This window comes from Notothenia coriiceps, unplaced genomic scaffold (assembly GCF_000735185.1).
Source record: "Notothenia coriiceps isolate Sejong01 unplaced genomic scaffold, NC01 NC01_scaffold00022862, whole genome shotgun sequence".
Classification (NCBI taxonomy): domain Eukaryota; kingdom Metazoa; phylum Chordata; class Actinopteri; order Perciformes; family Nototheniidae; genus Notothenia; species Notothenia coriiceps.
In genome coordinates, this window is record NW_011355563.1 from 430,026 (window position 1) to 451,583 (window position 21,558).

Sequence of the window (21,558 nt, forward strand, 5' to 3'; positions counted from 1 at the left end):
TGTGGAATTTATTGACTTTTTTGCATGTTATCTCAATGGTACTAACAAAAAAGCAGCTGATCAACGTTTATGCCGTCTCACTTTGAGCAGATGAAAGTGCTCAGGTGGGATATTCCAGTATGTTGGAAGCCTTTTACTGATCTGCTGCCGATTGGCATTTTGGGAGGAGACAGTTTTTCTGGCGTGGTTCCCGTATTGGTTGTTAACAGCCTGCTGGTACCTTCTGTTCTCTCAGTTCCTCAAGCATCTGAAGACCCTCTGAAGTCAAAATCGCCCATTTTGATGTCTCACGGCAGCACCCGACGTTTTGTTGTATTTGCGTCTGAAAACACAGGCCCTGCTTGGAGGAATTACCCTCAGCACTCGTTGGTGTCAGATGGGGGCGGGGGTATCATTCCCTTTTTCCCCCCCCACTCCCAGCTCTCCTTGCTGTCCTTCTTTTCTTTTTGATCTCACAATCAAATTTTCCCTGGTTTATATGAGTGACGTTTACCCGAGAGCGGCTAGGGAAATGGCTGGCTGAAGAAGACGTTTGAGACAATGCGCCTGAGCAAGCTATCACCTTTGATAAAGCCATAGTTCCATTGGGAGTAGAAGAAGAAAGACAAAGAATAAGAGCAATGTTGGTAATGAAAAATGCCATGCAAGAGGGAGCATCTCTCTGATCCTAGCCTGTTAAGTCAACAATGTATAGTACAACACATACTGCAGCGTACATCAAGCATTCCTCTGTTGTTGTACCACAACCCAGTGGACTGATCTGAATCTGGGGTAACACACTGTTCCTTTATTATATATCAGCTGGGTACCAAATAATCTTATAACACAGCGTTAACACATGCACAGTGGGTCACACTGGTGCTGCCATCAACAATGGCATACCTTCAGCTGTGTCATCATTGGCAAAAAAGGCTGGCAAGTCACTTGAAAGCGCGGCAAAAGGAGAAAGAAATAATTGGGAAGTGGAGGGTAGTTGGAGGTACAGAGAGCGAGAAATGTTAGCTTTAGTAATTACTACCTCCATAGTGAAGCAGTGGAGAGGACAGTGAGGCAAGCGAGAGCACGAAGGAGGCCCTGTGTGCAGATAATGAAGGGGTATCATTGTAGCTCTGACAGCGTTAATCTTAGAGCGCTCCACACTGTGTGTCTCTATCAGGATGCGTGTATGCTCTGTGCTGCATATGTATATTTCGCTAGGTTGTATGGAGGTCGTGGTGCAATGCCATTGACTCTCAACCAAACCAAGAAGAACGGCCCAACTAACGGCACAGTTTATCCAACCTTGTTGACAGTTGACGCCTCTCACAGCTTCTTGAAGACAATCCTTAAACTCGGCAGCCTCCCGCTCGTCCCCCGGAAACACTGGGATCGCCTATCAGCTATCAAAATTGCCTTCTTTGCCATAGAGGGCGGAGGATAAGAGAAGCGTGGAAAAAAGGCGAAGAGCAGTCCAACTTTCTTTGTGCCTGGCTGTTTTCTTTTCTTTTTTCCTCTTCCCATTTGAAGTTGTGAGACACTCATTTAAGCCTCATTGCACACCAACACTCAACACACAGGAAAGTGTTATGAATATGTATCAACACAGCATATGGCAGCAGTAGCGCTGGGACTAGGTGTGTCCAGAAGGGTAGAGTGCTGCCGATGCATTATTCTCCATTCAAATTACCACAGTAAGAATGCAGAAGGGAGCCGAGAGGTGTTTACCGCTTCTTTAGACGGGGCAGGAGAAGAACCTGGATCGTGCAAAACAGCAGGGACGGATGAGCTGTGATGAGCACAGTAGTAGGCCAGCTGAGTTTCCTTGATTTGGTAGATTTTTTTCAGCAGGTTCAAACCCAGCACTCGCTGACACGAGCGTGATTAAAAGTGATATTTCTGACACATTAGGATGCGCACGGGAAGTAACCTCCTCTAAAGCGTTCATTATTAGATGCATGACAGACCTGAATATTTATAAAATAGGTTTTAATAATTAATAGCAGCAATCTGCTCCCGTAATTCATCAGATTTGCACTTCAACAGAGTATCCGTTTTCACTTTAAAATAATAATAAGAGGAATATTAATGTTGGAGAAATGTAAAACGGGCAGCTGGATACTGTGCACATAGGTAAGCCCTCCATGTTCACTTCTGGGGCTTTTCTCAAACCTGTCACATTTCAAATTAAATTATATTTTAAGCCGTAAACACTGCACCGTCTGAAAACCAGTTGTTTGTGCTTGACAATTTAGCAAGTGGCTTCTCAAAAATGTGGCAAGTCATAAAGATGAAGATGCAGGAAACTAAGTGGGTTTGGTGTAGAATGCAAAAGTAGTGCTGTGGTTTTATCAAAAGCAAATTTATTTGTTTGAGTCAACTTTGCAACACTTCCTTTTGTACGCTGAGACCCAAAATAGACAGCATTCTTTTTTTCCTGTAAAGCAGCTTTGCTTGTTTCATCTTTTCACAGTCATTTTACCTTTTTTCTCCCCCTTATTGTGAGTGTTGTTTTATCGCACCTTGAAATTCAGTCATAGTGCATTCCTCTCTCTACTGAACTCCCAGAAACAAGAATGTTCCTGTTTTAGGTGAAAACTGCCACGTTTAGTTCCGCCTTCCAGTTCACATTGAACCTTTTGGTAAAGCACACTGTTTAGAGCTGTCACTGACACAGTGGTGGGTTTATTCTCACCGTGGATCCGTTTTTCCTGAGTGTGTAGAAATGTCAGATTGCGTTTTCCAAAGTGAGTCTCTCAGAGAAAATGACGTGACCTGCAGCCACAAGACAGAGAGGAGTAAAAGCAGAGCACAATACCCTGCTGTCTACAGGCACACACACACACACACACACACACACACACACACACACACACACACACACACACACACACACACACATTATATTGGTTACAGCAACATATGTGTTTACAATGTATTGTGCACATACCCAGACTCCCTAAAGCACCCATGGACACACATGAACTTTAAAATGTCATATTTCATGTCAACCCTATTGTCACTTCCCCCCTGCTTATCAGAACATTCAAAGATAACAAACTATAGTTCTGGCAGCCGAGTCACAGCCACAGGGTCTGAAAAATGCAAATCCCACGAGCAGGAAGACTCCTTCTCATCACTTCCTCTCTTAGCCCTACAAAGAATGAATACTGATCAAACTTTAATTGTGCTTCATAAAAATAATAAATTCAACATTGAAAGTGAAGAGTGTGATGAAAAAGTCTCAGAAATTGAGGACAGGTAGAGAACCTGCTCAGAAAGACATGTTAACAGGCACCTGTGATTCATTGTAGCGCATATAAAGTCCAAAAGAGGAAAAGTCTGTCAGGCAGAGCAAATGTTTTAATGGGAGCCAGGGATCGATGTTGTCAGCGCAGGCTTCCTGTCTGGAAATTCATGCTTTTTGGGGTTAATGTCACCTCCTTCTTTCTTTTCAAGGACAGAGGGATAGGAAAAGAGCAAAGAGAGGAAAGAGAGAACGTGAAGGAGGTCAACCAGATCTGATGCAAACATTCCAAACCAGGCTGAATTTAGAAAAAACATTGACTCGCACTCTCATTCACTAGGCCCCCGTATCTGAAAAACAAATTTGAAACGTAACCTTGGAAATCAATTAAGAAGTCCCCGGGAGCTTGAGAAAAAATAAGCAAAGGGTCCACCATTCTTTTTCCTTTTTCCTCTTCCCCTACACATCCTTTCCTCTCCACCACTTAACAGGGACTTGGATCTGCCCATCAGAACACTGCCTGGTGTCAGAAAGCTTTGTCAGCGGGGTCTTTATTTCATTATTTTTAACGGCAGAGTGCCTTATATGCTGTCAAAATGTCTTAAGAGTCTTATTAAAGAAATGCCACAGCTCATTTCCTTGTAATGCAATTCATATGCTGGTGAATGGGGGCATGTCTAAAGATCTAAACAGCTTTGCTTTTTAGGCTTCACATTAGGAGTTATCTGTGAGGGCTTGTCATTGATTGACATTATCTGGCCTGACAGGGCCTCGTATCAAGGTTAACCTCATGGACAAAAGTGCCACCCGCACGGACACACAAACACTGTCTCACCCACACCAGTAGTCAAACAAGGCACGCTCTCCTCAACTTCCTGTTAGAGGGGTGTTACGTACGTGTGCCTGCTTCATCTTTGTGTGTGTAAGCCAGGTGGAGATTTCCAGACTTAATTGATAACTAATGGAGCGGCGTGTGCTGAGTTTACCCTGGAGGATTGACACTGTGTGTGTGTGTGTGTGTGTGTGTGTGTGTGTGTGTGTGTGTGTGTGTGTGTGTGTGTGTGTGTGTGTGTGTGTGTGTGTGTGTGTGTCCTGTGGAGAGATAGGGGGGGTAGGTGATGATAAGAGGATGGGGATGACTTACTCAGCAGTGTAGCCCGAGATTCTGTTGAATTAGATAAGGCCCCAAAGATAATGACGTGGGGTGACATACACCGGTCTGGCGGTTCCTGACCTCTTAGGTGAGCAGGCCGTTCCCTTCGCCACAGAAACACGTGTGTGAGTAACACTCCTATAAACACACACACTCACACACATCTCCCCTTCTCCCTACTGTACCAAAAGCCACAAAGGCAAAGAGAGATCCCCGTGACCAAAATACAACTGAAGCAGTTAATCTGTACAGATATTAGCTTAAGGGCCCTTGAGAGGTGCACCGCTGAGCCCCTTCTCCACTGTACTACCCACACTGCCTTGCTGCAGCACCAAGCACAGCGACCATGAGGGAGGGACACAGGGGTCGTCTGCTCATTTACTATGGCGTTTGGCTTATCAAATTGCACTCCTGGTGTCATGAAAATGAACATGGGAGATGAGCTTCAAAAACAAAGCTGCAGGAATATATTTCCCTTGTTTCAGTCTGTGGAAGCATGGGGCTGTGTAAAGTCAAAGTTTTAGCCTCACGTAACACAAACACTTAGAAATTAAGTCGTCATCTGGTGCCAGCTGGGAGTCCAGATTTGATGTACAATTTTAACAAGTTAGCTGTGTGTCCCATAAATTACCCTAAGCAGCAAACTAAATGAAAGTTGGCTGTTTTGGTACGCGGCTGTCAGAATGGTTCTTGTCACTCATGTCAGATTGTTTTTTTCTCTCCCTTAGACCATTTTAGACTGCTTGTCCTCTGTTCTGGAAAACACCATAATTACCCTGTTTGTGATGAAGCCGGAGGGCGTATTTGTCCTTAGATTTCAACTTTCCTGCCTGATTGCCCTCAAGTTCAACATCTTTCCTCTTCCGTCTGCACTTGAAATACACATTGTTTTTCTTCAGCCATTGTCCTGTGTCAGTGTGTGTTACTGGGGCCCTCGGTGTCTGCCTTTGTCCCCCAGTGTCTTCTTTGTGTTTTGCAGCGGTGTGGCATTTGGCTGAGGGCTTGTGTTTGATAACAGCCCGTGGAGTGAGCCCAAATGAAATAGTCCAAACTGGTCCTTCAAGGTCGGCACCCCCAGAAAGACGGCACACGATGTGCAAGGTCATATTCTCGACTAAAAGCAATAAGTGCTTTATTGATAGAAAAAAACAACACGCAGGCAGATGTGCAACCAACTGATTAATAATAAAATACATTTGTGAGAGAGATGAACAGGGGAGGGGAGGGGGCAGGGGAGGGAAGACACCTCCCTCATGACCGTGTGTCCATGTGCACTGTGCCTGCACGCATGTACAATATGTTTTGCAGAAAAGCATTGATCCTTTATTGGGACCTAAAAAATCAATTAGAAATCCAGTGGTTAAAAAAAGAACAAAATGTGACGGATTGGGGCTGGTGGCAGTTTCCCAGTCGCACAGCCTCTCTCTCTCTCTTTCTCTCTTCATGCCTGAATCATTTCTGCAGTTTGTGTGACCTGCAAAGCACAGTGTGAAAGTAGTGTTTAAAAGAAGATCACAAGCAACTCACTTCTCCTGTTTCGGCTGTAATCTACTTATCAAATACATCTCATCAGTATCATGTTTTATGGCCAAGACAACAGTCACCACCGGTTCCTTTTTTCCATTCAGTCACTTTATGAACAATGTGGCTTTTGTACCGCGCCTACTGTGCTATTATCTTTTTATGAAAATAAGCACAGGGTATTGGACTGTCGTCATCTTTTATATGCCTGTATCGCTCTTTCTCGCATTCTCTCTCTATATAGCTCTTTCTTTCTTCCCCAACCTGGCAAACCTGCCAAGTGAGAGCCACCGTGGATCAGTCAATGGCAGATTTAGATTTGAGTTCTAAGTCTCAGTCCTAGCCAAACCTGTTTCTTCAGGAGGGCTTTGAGTTTTGCGTATATAGTCTGCCATATAGCCTTTTCCCCTCGGTTATCACCTACAGTAGCCCCCCCCCCCACCCCCCCCATAAAACAAAACAAAAACCTTCTTGCTACTATTCCGACTTTACACCCCCCTTTCTAGATCCTTTCTCTACATACACTTCTCCTCAGATGTGCCCACCCCTAAACCCCCATCTATCAACTAGTTGGCAATGGCATTGTTTTTAATCATCAGAACCTCAAAATTATTATTATCGCTTCTGATGCGGCAATTAAAACTTCAGGTCAGAGGCACAACGAGCGGTGATCAGCAGCCGAGCTGAGAAGTTTTAATTAGACGATCAGAACCATTAATGCACAAAAAAAAGGTGTGCGCTGGGAAATTAACGGGAACGTCTTAATCAGGGTTAGCGACTCCGAAGAGGAGTCAAGTGAACAGAGAGCAAAAAACAAATCATTTCCGCACCACTGGGACAAAACTCAATTAAATATGCATGCGGAAAAATGGAAATTTTCTCAGCATCGGCTGCACCGACTGTTGGAAAACTGTGGCAAAATCTCACGGCGGGGTCGTCGACCTGCTTATTGTTATTCTTGTGTAATAAAAATGAGAGAGGGGCCAGATGCTGGGGTCTGGGTGTCGTGGCGTAGTTGTCCATCAGTGGCTTTCCGCTTGACTTCCTTGAGGCTTCCGCAGCCTCTCTACCGTGCAGGGCGAGAGAGAGAAGAGGAAAACATTCTCTTCCTGCAAGCCGTAAATTTACAAAAATAAAAACATGGTAATTTCCAAGTGTGTCTGTGTATGTCTGCCTGTGTGGCTCAGTGATTTCCCTGAAACACTCGTGCACACACGATCTCTCACACATACATCTCCCTTGAGAGCCAGAGACACAAAAGGTTCACGGAGCTACACACAGGGAGCTCAGCCTTGTCGATTAATCTGCCAAAGGTTCATAAAGTTATAACTGGGCTTCCTTTAAAACAGCTACAGCAACTCTCCGTTGCATATTGTAAAATAATCCTGAGCTGAACACACATCTCCTAGAACCCGTTTGTATTAATTAACTCCTGATATTGCGGGGGGGTTTGTCCCTCTGTCAGTCATGTTGAAACTCAGCAGGAATCTACAACAAGCCCTGTACCTGTGTTTGATTAGGTGAGGAGATAAGCTTCAGTTTAAACAGGTAATATCTACGTCTCTTATATACAGACCCTGTGTGCTCGCTCCACACTGCAGGGAGTCGATGGTGCAGCGCTGCACTTTGAATGAACAATAAGTCAAGTAATTCAATTTTCTATATGTTGTTTATGTGACTTTACATCTTCCACAAGATGATTAAACAAGAATGTTGGACATAAGCTGCCTCGTCTTTGAATGATAAAAAGAGGTAAAGCCATGACCCTGCCAGTCTTTACTTCCACATTCTTTACTCGTAGCTGCCTTGATTACAGTCTGCACACGTTCACACAAATAATGCACTTCCAACAGCGTTATTAGGATTTGAAACACCACTTGATTGGGCATGATATCATTCTGGCACACAAACAGAGACTCTGCATCAAAAACCAACAAGACCTGTGGGGCTTAGAGCTGTGCAAGAGTACGTTTGTCAGTGTGGAGGGCTAGACTGGAACACAAGCTGTGTCATCCAGCGCCGAGAAGAAACAGGGCTCCAAAGAACTATGATGCGCATATTTTTGACTGAAGATGAAAAAGAACCCGACCCAGTCAAAATGTGTTCAAAATAGTTTCTTGTCTTTTTCCTCAGGTTCTGGCCTTATACAGACAGTAAATGGCGCTCCTTTGTGGCCCTGCTCTGTTTCCAGTAAAAAAAATAATGTCATAGTTAACATAAACAGTTGGAAAAATTAGTTTCAGCCGTTTAGATTCAAACCTGCCTGTTTTTTTCCAACGCTCAGTGCTTACTGAGGTGTCTCCTCCTTGACAATTAGCACACCAGGCTAAAACAGACGGTAAATAATGTCCAATGCATGTGACAGTGTTGTTTTTCTGTCTGATATTCATTAATAAGGCAGAATGCTTACTGGACTCTCAGGGAGGTGGGGGAGTTGGTCCCAGAGGGAAAAGTTGTTCTTTCATGTAGGTCCCCACAGATTTGATCTCATTGTACGCTATCATGCACACAAACGACTTGAGGTAAACAACTTGGTGTTACCATAGCAATCTCTATTGTAGGCAATGGTAAAAAGCTGTCATGGACAGAAACCCTCAGCATAAATAATAGTTTAGACAGCATCCATAAACCACCGAACCATAGCATGTTTCTCCTTACAGGAAGCTAACCATATTAAATTTGGTTCAAAGCAAACCTTTAAAAAAAGAAAACCACTGAATGTGTGCGTACCCTGTCTGATAACTCAGTAAGAGGACTGCTTATATATTTAAACAGTAGCACTTAGTCCTCCACGCACGCTCTGTATTGTTAACAGAAAATCATACTAAATAGTCACTAATGGAAAGAAACATCTCTGTCGGGGTCATTTCCCACAAGGAGCTTGAGATCGCAATGCGGAAAGGAAAATCGGTAGTTAAAGCATGAAATACTGAACACAGTAAACAGAAAAAATGACCTCCACAGCAACACCCTAATGACCTCAATCTTCCTTTGGAGGGTATTTCAAAAAAAAATAAAAAAACAACTTGACAATTTATGTCTTCCACTTCCTAATAGTTTTTCCAGCTGATTTTTCTTTTCCTTTACAAAATATCTGTCATCTTAAAGGTGAACCTTTCACCCCCGCCTGCAATTGTCTAACACTAAATTGTACAGTAATTTGCCACTGATATATGGCCCTCTCAAAACTACATAATTCCTGTAGCCATTGTTTCAGAGAGGAAGCCCGCAATGTAAATACAGTAACTGAGAAAGCATGTGTGGGGAGCACGGGGGACATTGTCTGGCGACGGGGTGATCTGTAAACTCCTTTAAATTGTATATCCTCTAATGATTCCACAGCTTTGCAAAAGAAAATGAAAACAGGATTTTATGTTGCACCGGTGTGATTTACATAATGCCGGCAATGGCTCACACATGATTGTGCTTGGCTTTATGGCGGAGGGAAAATGAAGAGCCTCGTACTCATTGTTATAGAAAGTGAATTGAGTCTTTAAGATAGAACTTTGTTACATCTCACACATTTTTTGTGTGCTGAAATGGTGTGTCCGTAGCTCAGTATAGCATATTATCTTAACCACAGTGTGGCTACGTTAAGATTCAATTCAGTTGCACACAAGGAGAAATATTCCTGCTGTGGCATGCTGTTTAACTGTTTTAAAAGAGCCTCATCTGACAAAGCTTTACATACTACCAAATACAAACATAATACAAGTTAAAACGCTGTTCTGATCCCTGGAGGGTACACTGCTTTATTTAATACCATAAATACTGTATTACCGTCACCTCCTCCCTGCTTTTTAAAGGTTATTTACAACTTGATAAAGATCTGGCCTTGATTTTGAGTCTGAAACAGGCTGTTGCAAGGTGAACTTTGGTGGCTCTGGAAATAAAACGAAAGGTACTAGAGTGTAGTTTCTGCCCTAAAAAGGCAGCTCTGGATATGGAATGCCACAGGCAGCTGTTCCTGTCTCATCAGAGGACATGTTATAAAGATAGCCCCACTTGGGTTGAAATAATGCCACCCATTCCTGCCCCAAAGCACACTCTATCATGCTCTATTGTTCACAGAGAGGCCGCGTGGGGGAAAGAGATGTTGAGACTGTGTAGTTTGTCTTGTTAAGCAAAGATATGTACAACATCTTTGTTTGATGTATCCATGTCTTTGCTAGATCACCAGTAAAAGACAGCGCAAGGACCGAAAGAGCTTAAATACAAATGTATTGTTTCCTTTTTATAAAGGCAAACCTGCAGCCGGCACAGGAGCAGTTATTGTGTCTAATCCCACTAAATGAGAGTCCGAAAGACTAAAAAGCGCTCAGCATTTTCACTTCACATCCTGACAGCTTTAATGCTGTGCAGCCCCCACTCAGAGGCAGGACCACAGCCTCTTGAGGTGAGAGTGAAGATAACATTTCACAGTGTCTCTATAGCGCTGTCATGTGAAGGATTATGTAGCCGTGTATTTGCTGCTTGTAGTACCGTAGGGGGTCTGATACCTATCTGCCTGTGGTTTCAGCTGCCTGAGCTTTTTTTCTCCTTTTTTTCCACCGCCGCTCTAAACTCTGCTGACCGAAGAGGTGTGACTTAGAAAGATATGTACAGTATCTCTGTGTGTCCTTCCAGTCTTGTGCTGTTATTGTTAAGTGCTTTTGGATGTTATTAATAGCAGCAGTCACATACCTGTTGTTTTTCCATTGCAATGTTTAAAATCAGTATAACATACTGACATAAGTCTGACATGACATGGTTCAAACTTTATTTCAGGTGATACTGAAAGCATTATAAATAAATAACGAAAAACGTTTTGAAAGAAAGTTTGAGTTACATTGAGATCATTTCTATCCTGGACAACTTTAAACTGATGTTATTCTTTTTTCTTTTCTTGTTTCCAATAGCTGAAAGGAGTTTATGCACTGAAACGACCTCAGGAAAATCCAAGATGGCCGCCAAAAGGAAAGGTGGCCTAAAACTTAATGCTATCTGTGCCAAGCTGAGCCGACAGGTGGTGTTCGACACCAGCTCCCAGAATGCAGAGGGAGACCAGAGTGTAGCAGAAAACAGCGAGCATGGCAGTTCGCACTACGATGACAACGAGACCATCTTCCCCGAGAGCCTCGAAGAGGACCAGAAGAGACGCGAGGCCATCGAGAAGTGGGTCAACGGCGAATACGGCGATGAGCCACCAGCTACTCGTGATGAAGAGGAGCATGAACCCAAAGTCAGCAATGACGAAGATGCCCCTCCCCGGGGCGTGTACATGGTACGCCCCACAGGCTGCAGCGATGACGAAGACAAGACAGAAGAGGGGGAGCCCACGACCGGCTCTCAAGATGGCAGTTACCATGACGACAAAGAAGCTGAAGAAAGGCCTCCAAAAGAAACCACCTACAAGCCACCAAGCGAAGCCCAGAGTCGTCCGCCACCTTTCGCCTCCACAGGTACAATTTGAATTTGTTGTCCAGTCAGTTTTCTTTCTAATGTTGCCACCTTACTCTGATTAATAGCCAACCCTTTTTATATATCTCAAACCTACACTACCTTTGCCCTTTAAAACATTCCTCTCCATAGTATTATAGGCCCAATGCTTAGATAGAGGGCGGGTGACATTGCTACATCCACATAAGCTTAAGTGTGCCCATTATTGGAAAGAGACACTCTAGAGTTACATTATGAATAGCCAGTGACATTACCCTGAAGACATATTCAACTGGCAGACCAGGGGGGAAAAACAGGAACTTGTCAGTGTGTGGTTAACTGCATAAAGAAATTCATAAATGGAGTAGGCTTACAACATAAGGCCGTTTATGCACTCTCCCAGCAGCTGTGGGCCAAGAGCGCATGGCAGAACCAGGCTAAGCTTCATATTACACCCAGGATTACATATTGAGTCTTTGATTTTCCCTAAGCTCACTAAACTTAGCCACTGCTTCAAACTCCTCTATTACATGAAATTGAAGTCTGCCGTGGAGGAGCGAAGGTTTCTTTTTTTCAGTTGTCAAATCCACGAGATCAATTTCTAAATATACTCAGAAATAGTGAAATTATATTGCAGTGCCATATATCACTTAATTATGTTATTATCTTCTCACAAACAACAGTAGGTCCATGTTTTATAGATAGCAGATACTTTTCATAAATTCCTAAATATGTGCTCTTGTAAATGACTCATTATAATCCCTGTTAAATTGTTACATTTGTTTCCACGGTATTATTCACTGATTATCAAACAGATAAAGCTGGCAGTCATTCTGAAGTAGCAAGCGTATGTGTTAACTGCACAAACAATATTTAAGAAAGTACCTTCTACGGTTATACACTTGGTGACACACACACTATAGAACATATTTGCCTTTGTATAGCAGGAGTTAAAACAGGGTGCTCTTAAAAGGAGACAAAACATGGCTCGGCTATATGAATAGATAAAGTTTCACAAGCACCCAGAGAAAAAAAAAATACTGCAATTTGCAGGTGAGAACGGTTGTTGCGGTAGAAAAACAAGTGTTGTTTTGTGCTTGCTCACCTCACTTTAGCAGTTTTTTGGTCTTTCATCTAGGTTTATGTATCTACCTCAGTCATGTACACATGCTCTTTTTCTTTGCATTTCTTTTTGTCTAACAGCAGTAGCTCCGGCCACATACAGAATTGGGGGGGGGCAGGGGCTTCTCAGAAATTGAAGCAGGTTTCATTTCAGAAGCAAATGAAAAAGGCTTTGTGGTTTTAATTAGTCATTTTGTGTTTATTTCAACGCAATAAAAAAGCCTGTCTGTAAAAATGTATTGCTGTTGTGAAGCAGACCTACACCTTCTCCTTCACCGGCTCCCTTAACTTTACATCTCACAACAAAGCCAGAGTGTTTTTGAAGACTGCAAGGAGAGCACACTGCATCGGTTGCAAATCTTTTCTTTAGACACTTTTTTTTTTTTTTTCAGAGTTGCTCTTTGTTGATTGTAACTAGGGCATCTATATTGCCATGTTTCAGCTCAGCTCACAATTAAAACATTTTTCTCTCTCTCTCTCTCTCTCTCTCTCTCTCTCTCGCCGCTGTCTTTCAAAGGCTGATGCGGAGTGCACATAATTATGCATATAAACATAGTGGCTTAATTATCTCTCACAACATCAGTGACAATGTAATTAACAAACATTGCAAGATCAATGAGAGAAACTGCGACCTTCAAAACATTTAACTCCTCACATTGAGGCATCGTGCGGATTTCCTATCAGTGCAAAACCCCAGAATACTTTTCCTAGATAATTTAGATGTCGCATTAGAGCCCTCATAAGCCAGTCAATGGAAAAAAACAATGAATAAAAAGTATGAAAGCAATGACAGAGATGCTCATAGCGACGGATCAAACAAGCTTGACCATGACTTCCATTTGCAATTCTGGGTTCACTGTAAAAGGTTATTGTTCATTTCAAGCTGTTTCAAAGCCCTCTCTATTTACTGCCTGTTAATTAACTAACAGAGAGGAAGTTTGAAGCTTCGTGCAGTTTTGTTCTTGTCAAATTAGTCCAAACACATGCACATGATGTCATGTATTCAAAGCAACTCTTTATTAAGCCACTACTGTCCATTTAAATACAACATATTTCAACAATTCACTAGCATGAACACCAACTGCCACCTAAAATTCTGTTTAAATGATTGTACCATATACAGAAAATCCCACTATTTAAAATGTACTCGGAATGACAACTGAAAAGATGGCATATTATTAAAACATTTTTTCGTCACCAATTGGTTTACATTGTGCTGGAGTGGTTCAAAACTGACACCCTTTAGTAGGTATTCAGACTCTAGATTATTCCATATATAGCCTCCAACGTGCACCTTTATCATCAGCGACACCTCTGCCTCTTAGTCCTGTGAGCGGGGAACTATGCCACGGATGGCCATGTTTGGTCCGCCAAATGGAGATATAATGCCCATCTGTTATCATATCTGGGAGGGAAAATGTAGCCTAATTGCCTCAAATATAGACAAGGCGGGTCTGTCGTGTGTAGGGTTTTGCTTGACTGAAGTGTCAAGATTAGAGACCACTTGTTTGAAAATGTCCAGGGCCACCGGAGAGAGTGAAGAAGGAAATGTCAGTTTATGTTCTTCTTTTTTTGTTGGGTGGGTGGTAGCAATGTGTGGCCATTTTCCATACAGCCAGCACTTTCCCACCTGGTGTCACATGACATCATTAGGCGGCAGCCAGATAGGGGAGGAGTTCAAAATTCATTTACATGGTTTTTTGGAAAGGTTATCTCCCGTCAGTCCCAGTCATAATCCCTTTAAGTCCAATCATTTGCCTTTCATTGATAGCACGCCACATGGATCCGCTGATGAATAAAGAGACTCTGCAAGTTTTTTTTTGGGAGTGGTGAGGATAATACCATAGGCAAATAGAATAAAAAAAAATTAAAGGGATTTCTTTTCTCCCATGACAGAAACCAGTAGTTTCTTTGTAATCATTTGCAATTGACTGTACTACAAAAATAATATGTCTTCTTTCATTTGGAACATCAAAGCAAAACTCAACAGGCATTTATCTATTCCCATTAAATGTATTTATTATTATTTTTTGAAATATGATTTCCATTTAATCTACCTGATTTTTGTTGAACATCGCCTCTAGCTCAGTAAAGTGTAGTTCCATATTCTGACTCATACGGGCTGTGGGCGGGTCTGCCCTAACTTTAGAGCTATATGATAGTCTGTGTCCTGAGGTGCACTTAACAAATATACAAGCAGTACATTCCAATCAAGAACGAAGGTTATCAACACTTGAATAAAATAAAAATAATGTTCGGGTCGGATTTATGTAGACATGAGGTAAAAAGTATAAGATAAATTGTACTGCTGTAGATACCAGTATTGTTTATACAGTTTCAGCACATGTGAAAACAGAGAGAAGATTTGCCGATCAGATCTGTGGTAAACATGCAGGTATTTCCTCTGAAATACCCGATCCATTTCTGTTAAATGTTTCATGCCCTTTCGATCCACCAGATACTCTTTCATACTGAACCTCCACGCCAAGGAGCAACTCCAGTGAATGGAAATGTAGGGATTATTTTACATGCTGCTCATGAGATGTGAAAAGCAGGGCACAGAGACTGATTTAGCAATAACTGAGAAATCTGAGACAAGCGCAGAAAATATTTGTGTATTAATTACCCGGATGGTCCTGTAGGTGGTATTAGCTCTCACCAGCTCATGTGTTCATGGTGATGAAAAAAAAAGCAATAAAACATTTGATTTTTTTGAAATGTATTCGACCCTGATCCTGTGACTGTGCCAAGGATGAGTCTAGAAGGCCAGAGCTTTTACATGATCCAGGTGAAATGATCATGTGGTACATTACTATCCTGCCTGACGTGCAGACTGACACAACAGGAGATTTATGGAATTGAGTTGGATCTACAAACTCAAATGCCTCACCAATCCTATCTACATTTCTCCCTCCTAGTTTTTATTGTTTCTCCCTCACACACCCTTTCTTTGTCTTTTCATCTCTTCTTTATGAAGAGCTTTGTCCCTCCAATGCTTTCAGAAACAATCTTTTTTTTCCTTTTCCCCACTCTGACCCCTTGCACTAACCTGGATGAAAGTTAATGGGCCAGAATTAATCTCCACCTAATGCAATTAAACTATACATTGAGTATATTTCGCCTATGTCCTTGGGGAAGTTGTCCAATGTAATGGACTCTTAAAATGTAAGTGATGTTTCGGTTCACAAATGTGTAAAAAGGGGAAAGGATTCATGCTTTTTACTCTTGAAGGTGACACAACAATCATGTTATTTTCCAATACCTTACACCAAGCTTTGTGGAGGATTATCATTTATAAATTGCACTTAACATGACGTGATTTCCTGGCAGGCAGTAGTTACAATTATATTACTTTTTTAATCGTAAAGCATTAGTCATAATGTAAAAGTCATTTATGAGAAGTTGTATACATTATTTTTCCTAAAGTTCCCCCTATATTCTTTTGTTTTCTTAATAAAGTTGCTAAGATTTATTGCAAATAAAAATCTCAAAAGAAATGTTCTAATGAATGTTGATAACATAACACACTGTAATGAGAGAAGTTTGTTTATTTAGTGTGTTGTTTGGAACAGTCACCTGCAGATTTTGCAGGTTTGATTAGAGTGCAACCAAAACAGGAAGAGCATTGCCTGCTCGTTTATAGACATATACATCCACAGATATAAAGATATGCTTCTCTATTGTGCAGTGCAGAATCACTTCTTTGAAATGTACTATAAAATATAAGATAGCTTGTTTTTCAATAATTAGGCTGACAAAATATATTTCAAATTGATTTACAAAGCAAGAGCCAGATTACTTTATTTTTCACTTGATATTTGAAAAAAAAAAGGTCATAGACTACAATGGCTACAAAGCAGAACAACATGTAGAGCAAGCATCAGACAACATGAAGCAAGAGAGAACCATTTCAAAGACTGATTGACTGACATGAATTTAGCCACTGATTAACACGTCTTGAGCAATGGTTTAATTTGGGTTCAGTTTCTCTCCCAAAATGAAAAAAACAATCATACTAATCTGTTGCAAGTAATGAGTTAATTATTAATGCCAGACAGCACCAATGACTCTGAGGTAACGCAACTTTAAACTAAATAAGTTTTTACCTCTGCTGTTTGCGCCTCTTAAAATGAAAAATCAGAGCGGGTTTTGTTAACTTTGACATAGTAACTCATTACTCTTTTTTTCTCCCTGCAGGAGAAGCATCTGCCCTGCGAGACTATGCAGCCAACACCATGAATGAATTTTTGGGAATGTTCGGTTATAATGATCAGCAGGTAAGGGATGAGCTGACCAAGAAGATCAGCTTTGAGAAGCTCAAAGCCGCTACCTCAGACCTCTCGCCCCTCAGCAGTGAGGAAGCCTCACGGCGCGCGCGCTTCTCTAAGTACGAAGAGTACATTCGTAAGCTAAAAGCTGGTGACGCCCTACCTTGGCCCATGCATGCTTCCCCACCAAAACCAGACGACCTCAACCCAAAACTGGCCCAAGACAAGAGCGCCACCATGCTCCAGACCTCTGGGTGCCTCCCAGGGGCCGAGGCACAGATCTACCCCCCCAGCCTGGACCACAAACAGCCAGGAGGACCTCAGCTCGGCGCCTCTCAGCCACAAAATCCCTCTCACATCCAGAGCATGGCGTCCCGAGCCTCTAAGTATGACTTCTTTATTCAGAAGCTGAAGATGGGTGAAAGTCTACAGCAGCAGAACGGTAATGCTTACAAGCGACCCTCCAAGTACGACCTGGAGAATGTCAAGTTTCTGCACCTCTTCAAGCCAGGTGAGGGCAACCCTGACATGGGCGGCAGCATTGCCTTTAAGACTTACAAAGTTGGCCGCCCTTCCAAGTATGACGTCAGAACAATTCAGAAGCCAATGACAGGAAGTCCAGAGGCCTCTTTGATGCCCAATGTCCTCGCTACAGCACCAGGAAACCTGGGAGCTCCTGGTGTTCCCACCATGGGCACATCTGGGGCCAGCATCGCCCCCGGGCTCACAATGGACCAGACAGGAAACATAAGCTTCAACGCCGCTGACTACCTGAAGTCCAGCTTTTCCAAGACTGACTCCATCACCACAGGCACTGTTTCCTCCGTGAAGTAAGTCTGTGTAAACATCATCATAACAAATAATTTCTTATTGCTAATTATCGCTTGTTGACAAGAAGATATGTTGCATATTACGCAAGTTATTTGCACCTAAACAATGCACGCCTCTTAAATTCAGCTAATAAAAAGCATGTCCATTAAAATTCCAATTTAAAGTTTATTGGTGGACTGAAAAGATCCCAAGTTCCAATGGAACACCTTGGAGCCAATGTGAAGCTCACATACACTTAACTGCTACTGTGAGTCAGTTAGCCTAACGCAAAGGTAATTGCTACCTCCATAGCAGCCAACAGGAATGTGGTGTGAAATAGCGCATAGCGCCCAATAGATCCACGGCATGATGAGTTGGGAAGGCACATGAAGTGTTTACTCGCTGTAGCACTCTGTGGAGACTGATTTAGCACAGTCATCGCAAAGTGACTGACTTCTTTCGTTTGGCTAGGGTGTAACAACTCTCCCTTTAATTACTTTGGAGCCATGACTAACCTCCCGGCGAGTCACAGGGGCCGACTCTACACTGCCTGACGAGTGCACTTTAAAGGAAGCAAACGAGGGGTTTGGGGAGCTAGCCTACAGTCGTGTGCACTACCAGTAGGAAACAGCTCCCAGAGTCTGTTTGATTGGTTTTAACCTTGTCTCTAGTTAGTCAATACCTATCAAAGACACTGTTCAAGAGCCCTCAGGCACCTCTCCCTCAGGCTTTGGCCTTTGTCAGGTTGGGGCTCAGCGAAGCTGCAAGCTTGGCTAACTGACCCAGTCTGGTGCTTGTACACAGGGAGGAGAGACGATGCTAGTGAGAATGTCTGGCAGCGCATCCTCCCCTCTGGGCCAGATTAACCTCAGGTCATCCCCCGTGTGGAGCTGCTCACATGGAGCTAAATGCCATTTCTGAATGGGAGCAGGCATAACCAATACTGTAATGTGACTGTCACTGTTACCAGTGATAAAAGGTACACAGAAGTTCTCAGTTTGCCTCTGTGTTAACATTTTCTGGATTTCCTTTTTTAAATGATATCTGATTAAGTTGAAAATTGAAGCTGCAATGTTGTCTTACATCTTTGTTTGAGTCCTGACTGATTGGAGACAACTTGACACCAACATTAGAGCCAAGGCCCTTTTGAGATTTTCAGAAAGCACCATTTCAGAGCTTTTCTTCATCGTCCCTATTATCCAGTTTTGCATATAAACACTCACCAAAATACCCCTATAAAAGATTAATGTTCCTTTGCTCCTGCATTTTGCCTTTCATTGGTTGGGAGCCCATGCATCAAAGTGTGTGGCTTCCATCCCTGATTCATACGGCACATGAAAAGGCTGTTGTGCCACAGGAAAATGTATATTGATAGTCCAAAGTTTGGGAGCTAAGTAAATATTGTGTCAGTTTGTTTTTATTAACAACAGGCAACACAACCTTAACATTTATCATGTCTCTTTTGTGTTTGCTGTTGCATTAGGAATGGCCTGCCACCCGATAAACCCGCCAGCGATGACATCAACCTCTACCAGAAATATATTGCCAGGTATGCAAATCCCTCAATGTGCCAAAGCAATGAAAAAATATACCCAAAACAGAGATTAACCTTTTTTGTATTCACTGATGTTGTGTTTTATTCAGTGATGTAACTAGATCTTAGACTGGTGTGGGGATGTTCTGTGCGCAGTAAATTGATTAAGAAAAGACTCCAATTTATGTGCCGAGAGGTAGAAGGATGGGGGTAATGAAAGTGAAATGGTTTGATGGTAGCTTACTGTAACTGGTTGAGTAAATGCTCACTGTTGTGTATAGCACTAAAACATTGAGGAGAACATAATTCTGTACGACTCTGTGACTGACACAGAGAGGATATGAGCTTAGGCCGGGGTCTTCCTGAGTTCTGCCGTTTATTGTTGAACACCCTAGGAACCGACTGCTCTAAAAAGTCTGTCATTCACACCAACAGAGACAAAAACATCAGGGGAGGGGAGGTATCTTGTGTTTCAATGGACACAGAACAATGTCCCCCATTCTGGATTCATTTCCAGCCGACAGTAGAAAGGTGATTATCATTTGTTTGTTTATTCCGTTTAAAAAGAAAGAAAAACAGCATTTGAAAAGCCAAAGTGGCTTTGGCGTTAATGATTACTTCTCCAAGCCATAACATGAAGGGCACAAATCAAAGCCTTGGCACTGACAGACACACACACACATACACACACGTCCCCTTCTACACACACACACACAAAACCCCTTCCTTGGACTGATTACATTTTGCAAGAAGATTTAATTAAGGAATTTTTAATGAGGCTTCTGCTGGCACTGCCAAGAACTGTTTTGATATTTGCGCTGCATAATGCATAAAATTTGTCTAAACATCTCGGCAGTTGATGCACGGGGAGGCTGCAGATAAGCCCAGATACAGTTTCAATTTCCGTGTTGGGTTGGGAAAAAAAGAGAAAGAAAAGAAGAAGGGGGAGGGAAAAAAATGAAAATGGAGGGCTCATAAAAAGGGCAAATGTAGCACCAAGAGGGGAGGTAGAAGCGGGGGAGGGTCCTTTTGGAGCTAGGGCTAATGAGTGCACACTAATACAAAAAAACAGCTTTGTAAACGTGTTTGTACCAATCCTTATGAAAAGAGAAAAAAAGTTCTTCATCTCCTTACCAGACTACAGTTTGATGTTTTAAAGAGCTTCCCTGGTAGTGTTTCGTTGCAGTTTTCTCTCTTTAAATGCTTTCATGCACCCACTTTTGCCTCGGCACTTTGATCTGTGTAACTCTATTGTAACTGGAGATGCGCTGCAATCTCTGTATCGTGGCAATATTAATATTTAATCTGCTGCTGAATAGCAGCGGCCCATTAGGCCCCCTGACGCGGCAAGTGGGAATTGTCCAGAGGCAAAGTGATACAGCTGGGCAATGAGCAGAAGGGTGGGCCATGGTCTCAGGGGGTGGGGGGCTTTGTGTGCTCATAAGTGTAAATGTGTGTGCGTTTGAGTATATATGTACTTAAAAGAAGAGTATTGAAACAGTAATTGTTTGGATATATGTTTGGTTGAGTGTGCGTACGCACTTTATATGATTTTAGGTTTTTCTTTTTCTAAAAAAGACATCTAACCTCCCAAATGCCCCCTCTGCCTCCATCACCATTTTCAGACACACACACATACACTCTCACAGCCAACTTAAAAAGAGTAGTGGATATGCCGTTCAATTAGCTTAATGAACTCAGCAAAGTGATCTGTAAATGCAGCTCTGGGATAATCCTAACAAGGAAAAAACAGAAAGAGAGATGGAACAAATATTACTTAGCCCCCTTTCCCCCCTCTCCTCTGCACTAGCAGATGGAGCTCTTGGCAGCAGTAGTGCAAATGTTTATTTGTGTGTTTTCACTGGTAATTGGAGGATTTTAACAGTCATCATCGTCAGGCTTATAATCACCACCGTAAAAGTGGCTGTACTGTAGCAAGCAGCAGCATTTTTTGATATATCTAGCACCAGACTAAAATCTTTTTTTTTTGGGTTGCAAAGTACTAGGAGCTGATCTCAGGACACCTGACCCTTTTCCGCAGGGTGAAACTGTGGTTAACCTGAAAGAACTATGCATTGATTCGACAAGGGCTTTCACAGGGTGGAGAAATAAAGTAGTCCTAGGGTCCTTGATCCTTGAGTGTGTGTGTGTGTGTGTGTATGCGTGTCGAAGGAAAGGGTTTCAGTGTAATAAGTGTCTCTTACGGCTGCTTTGGAAATAAATGGAGCTAATTTGGCTGAAATTGGTGTGACAGACGGTTAAATTGTTGCAGCAGTGTGGAAAGCAGAAGTCAGTTTGAAGGTGTGCGCTGTGTTGCTTTGAAGGTGAGACGCGCATAATGCCTTTCAGAACTCCTTCATCCCTTTTTTCATTTTGCTGTTCCCCGTATTTGAAGTAATTTCTTCAGTAATCATTCTTGATTTGCTTTTTTTTTTTCATCACACTGACATATTTCTGAGCAGCTTTGTCATTCAGCCTTGTGACTATTCTCAGTTCGAAAAGCTCTGAT

At 42.4% G+C, this 21,558-nt stretch overlaps 1 protein-coding gene across 7 annotated transcripts in view; it reads left to right on the forward strand.

Annotated features, from left to right (window-relative positions):
* Positions 1-21,558, forward strand: part of casz1 (castor zinc finger 1) — a 46,445-nt gene that overhangs the window by 3,302 nt on the left and 21,585 nt on the right. For all 7 annotated transcript variants that reach the window (XM_010781177.1, XM_010781179.1, XM_010781182.1 and 4 more), the window contains exons 2-4: positions 10,796-11,338; positions 16,635-17,535; positions 18,999-19,064. In XM_010781177.1, the coding sequence (XP_010779479.1) occupies positions 10,840-11,338; positions 16,635-17,535; positions 18,999-19,064 (1,466 nt within the window). In that variant the 5' untranslated portion in view covers positions 10,796-10,839. The remainder of the gene's footprint in view (positions 1-10,795; positions 11,339-16,634; positions 17,536-18,998; positions 19,065-21,558) is intronic.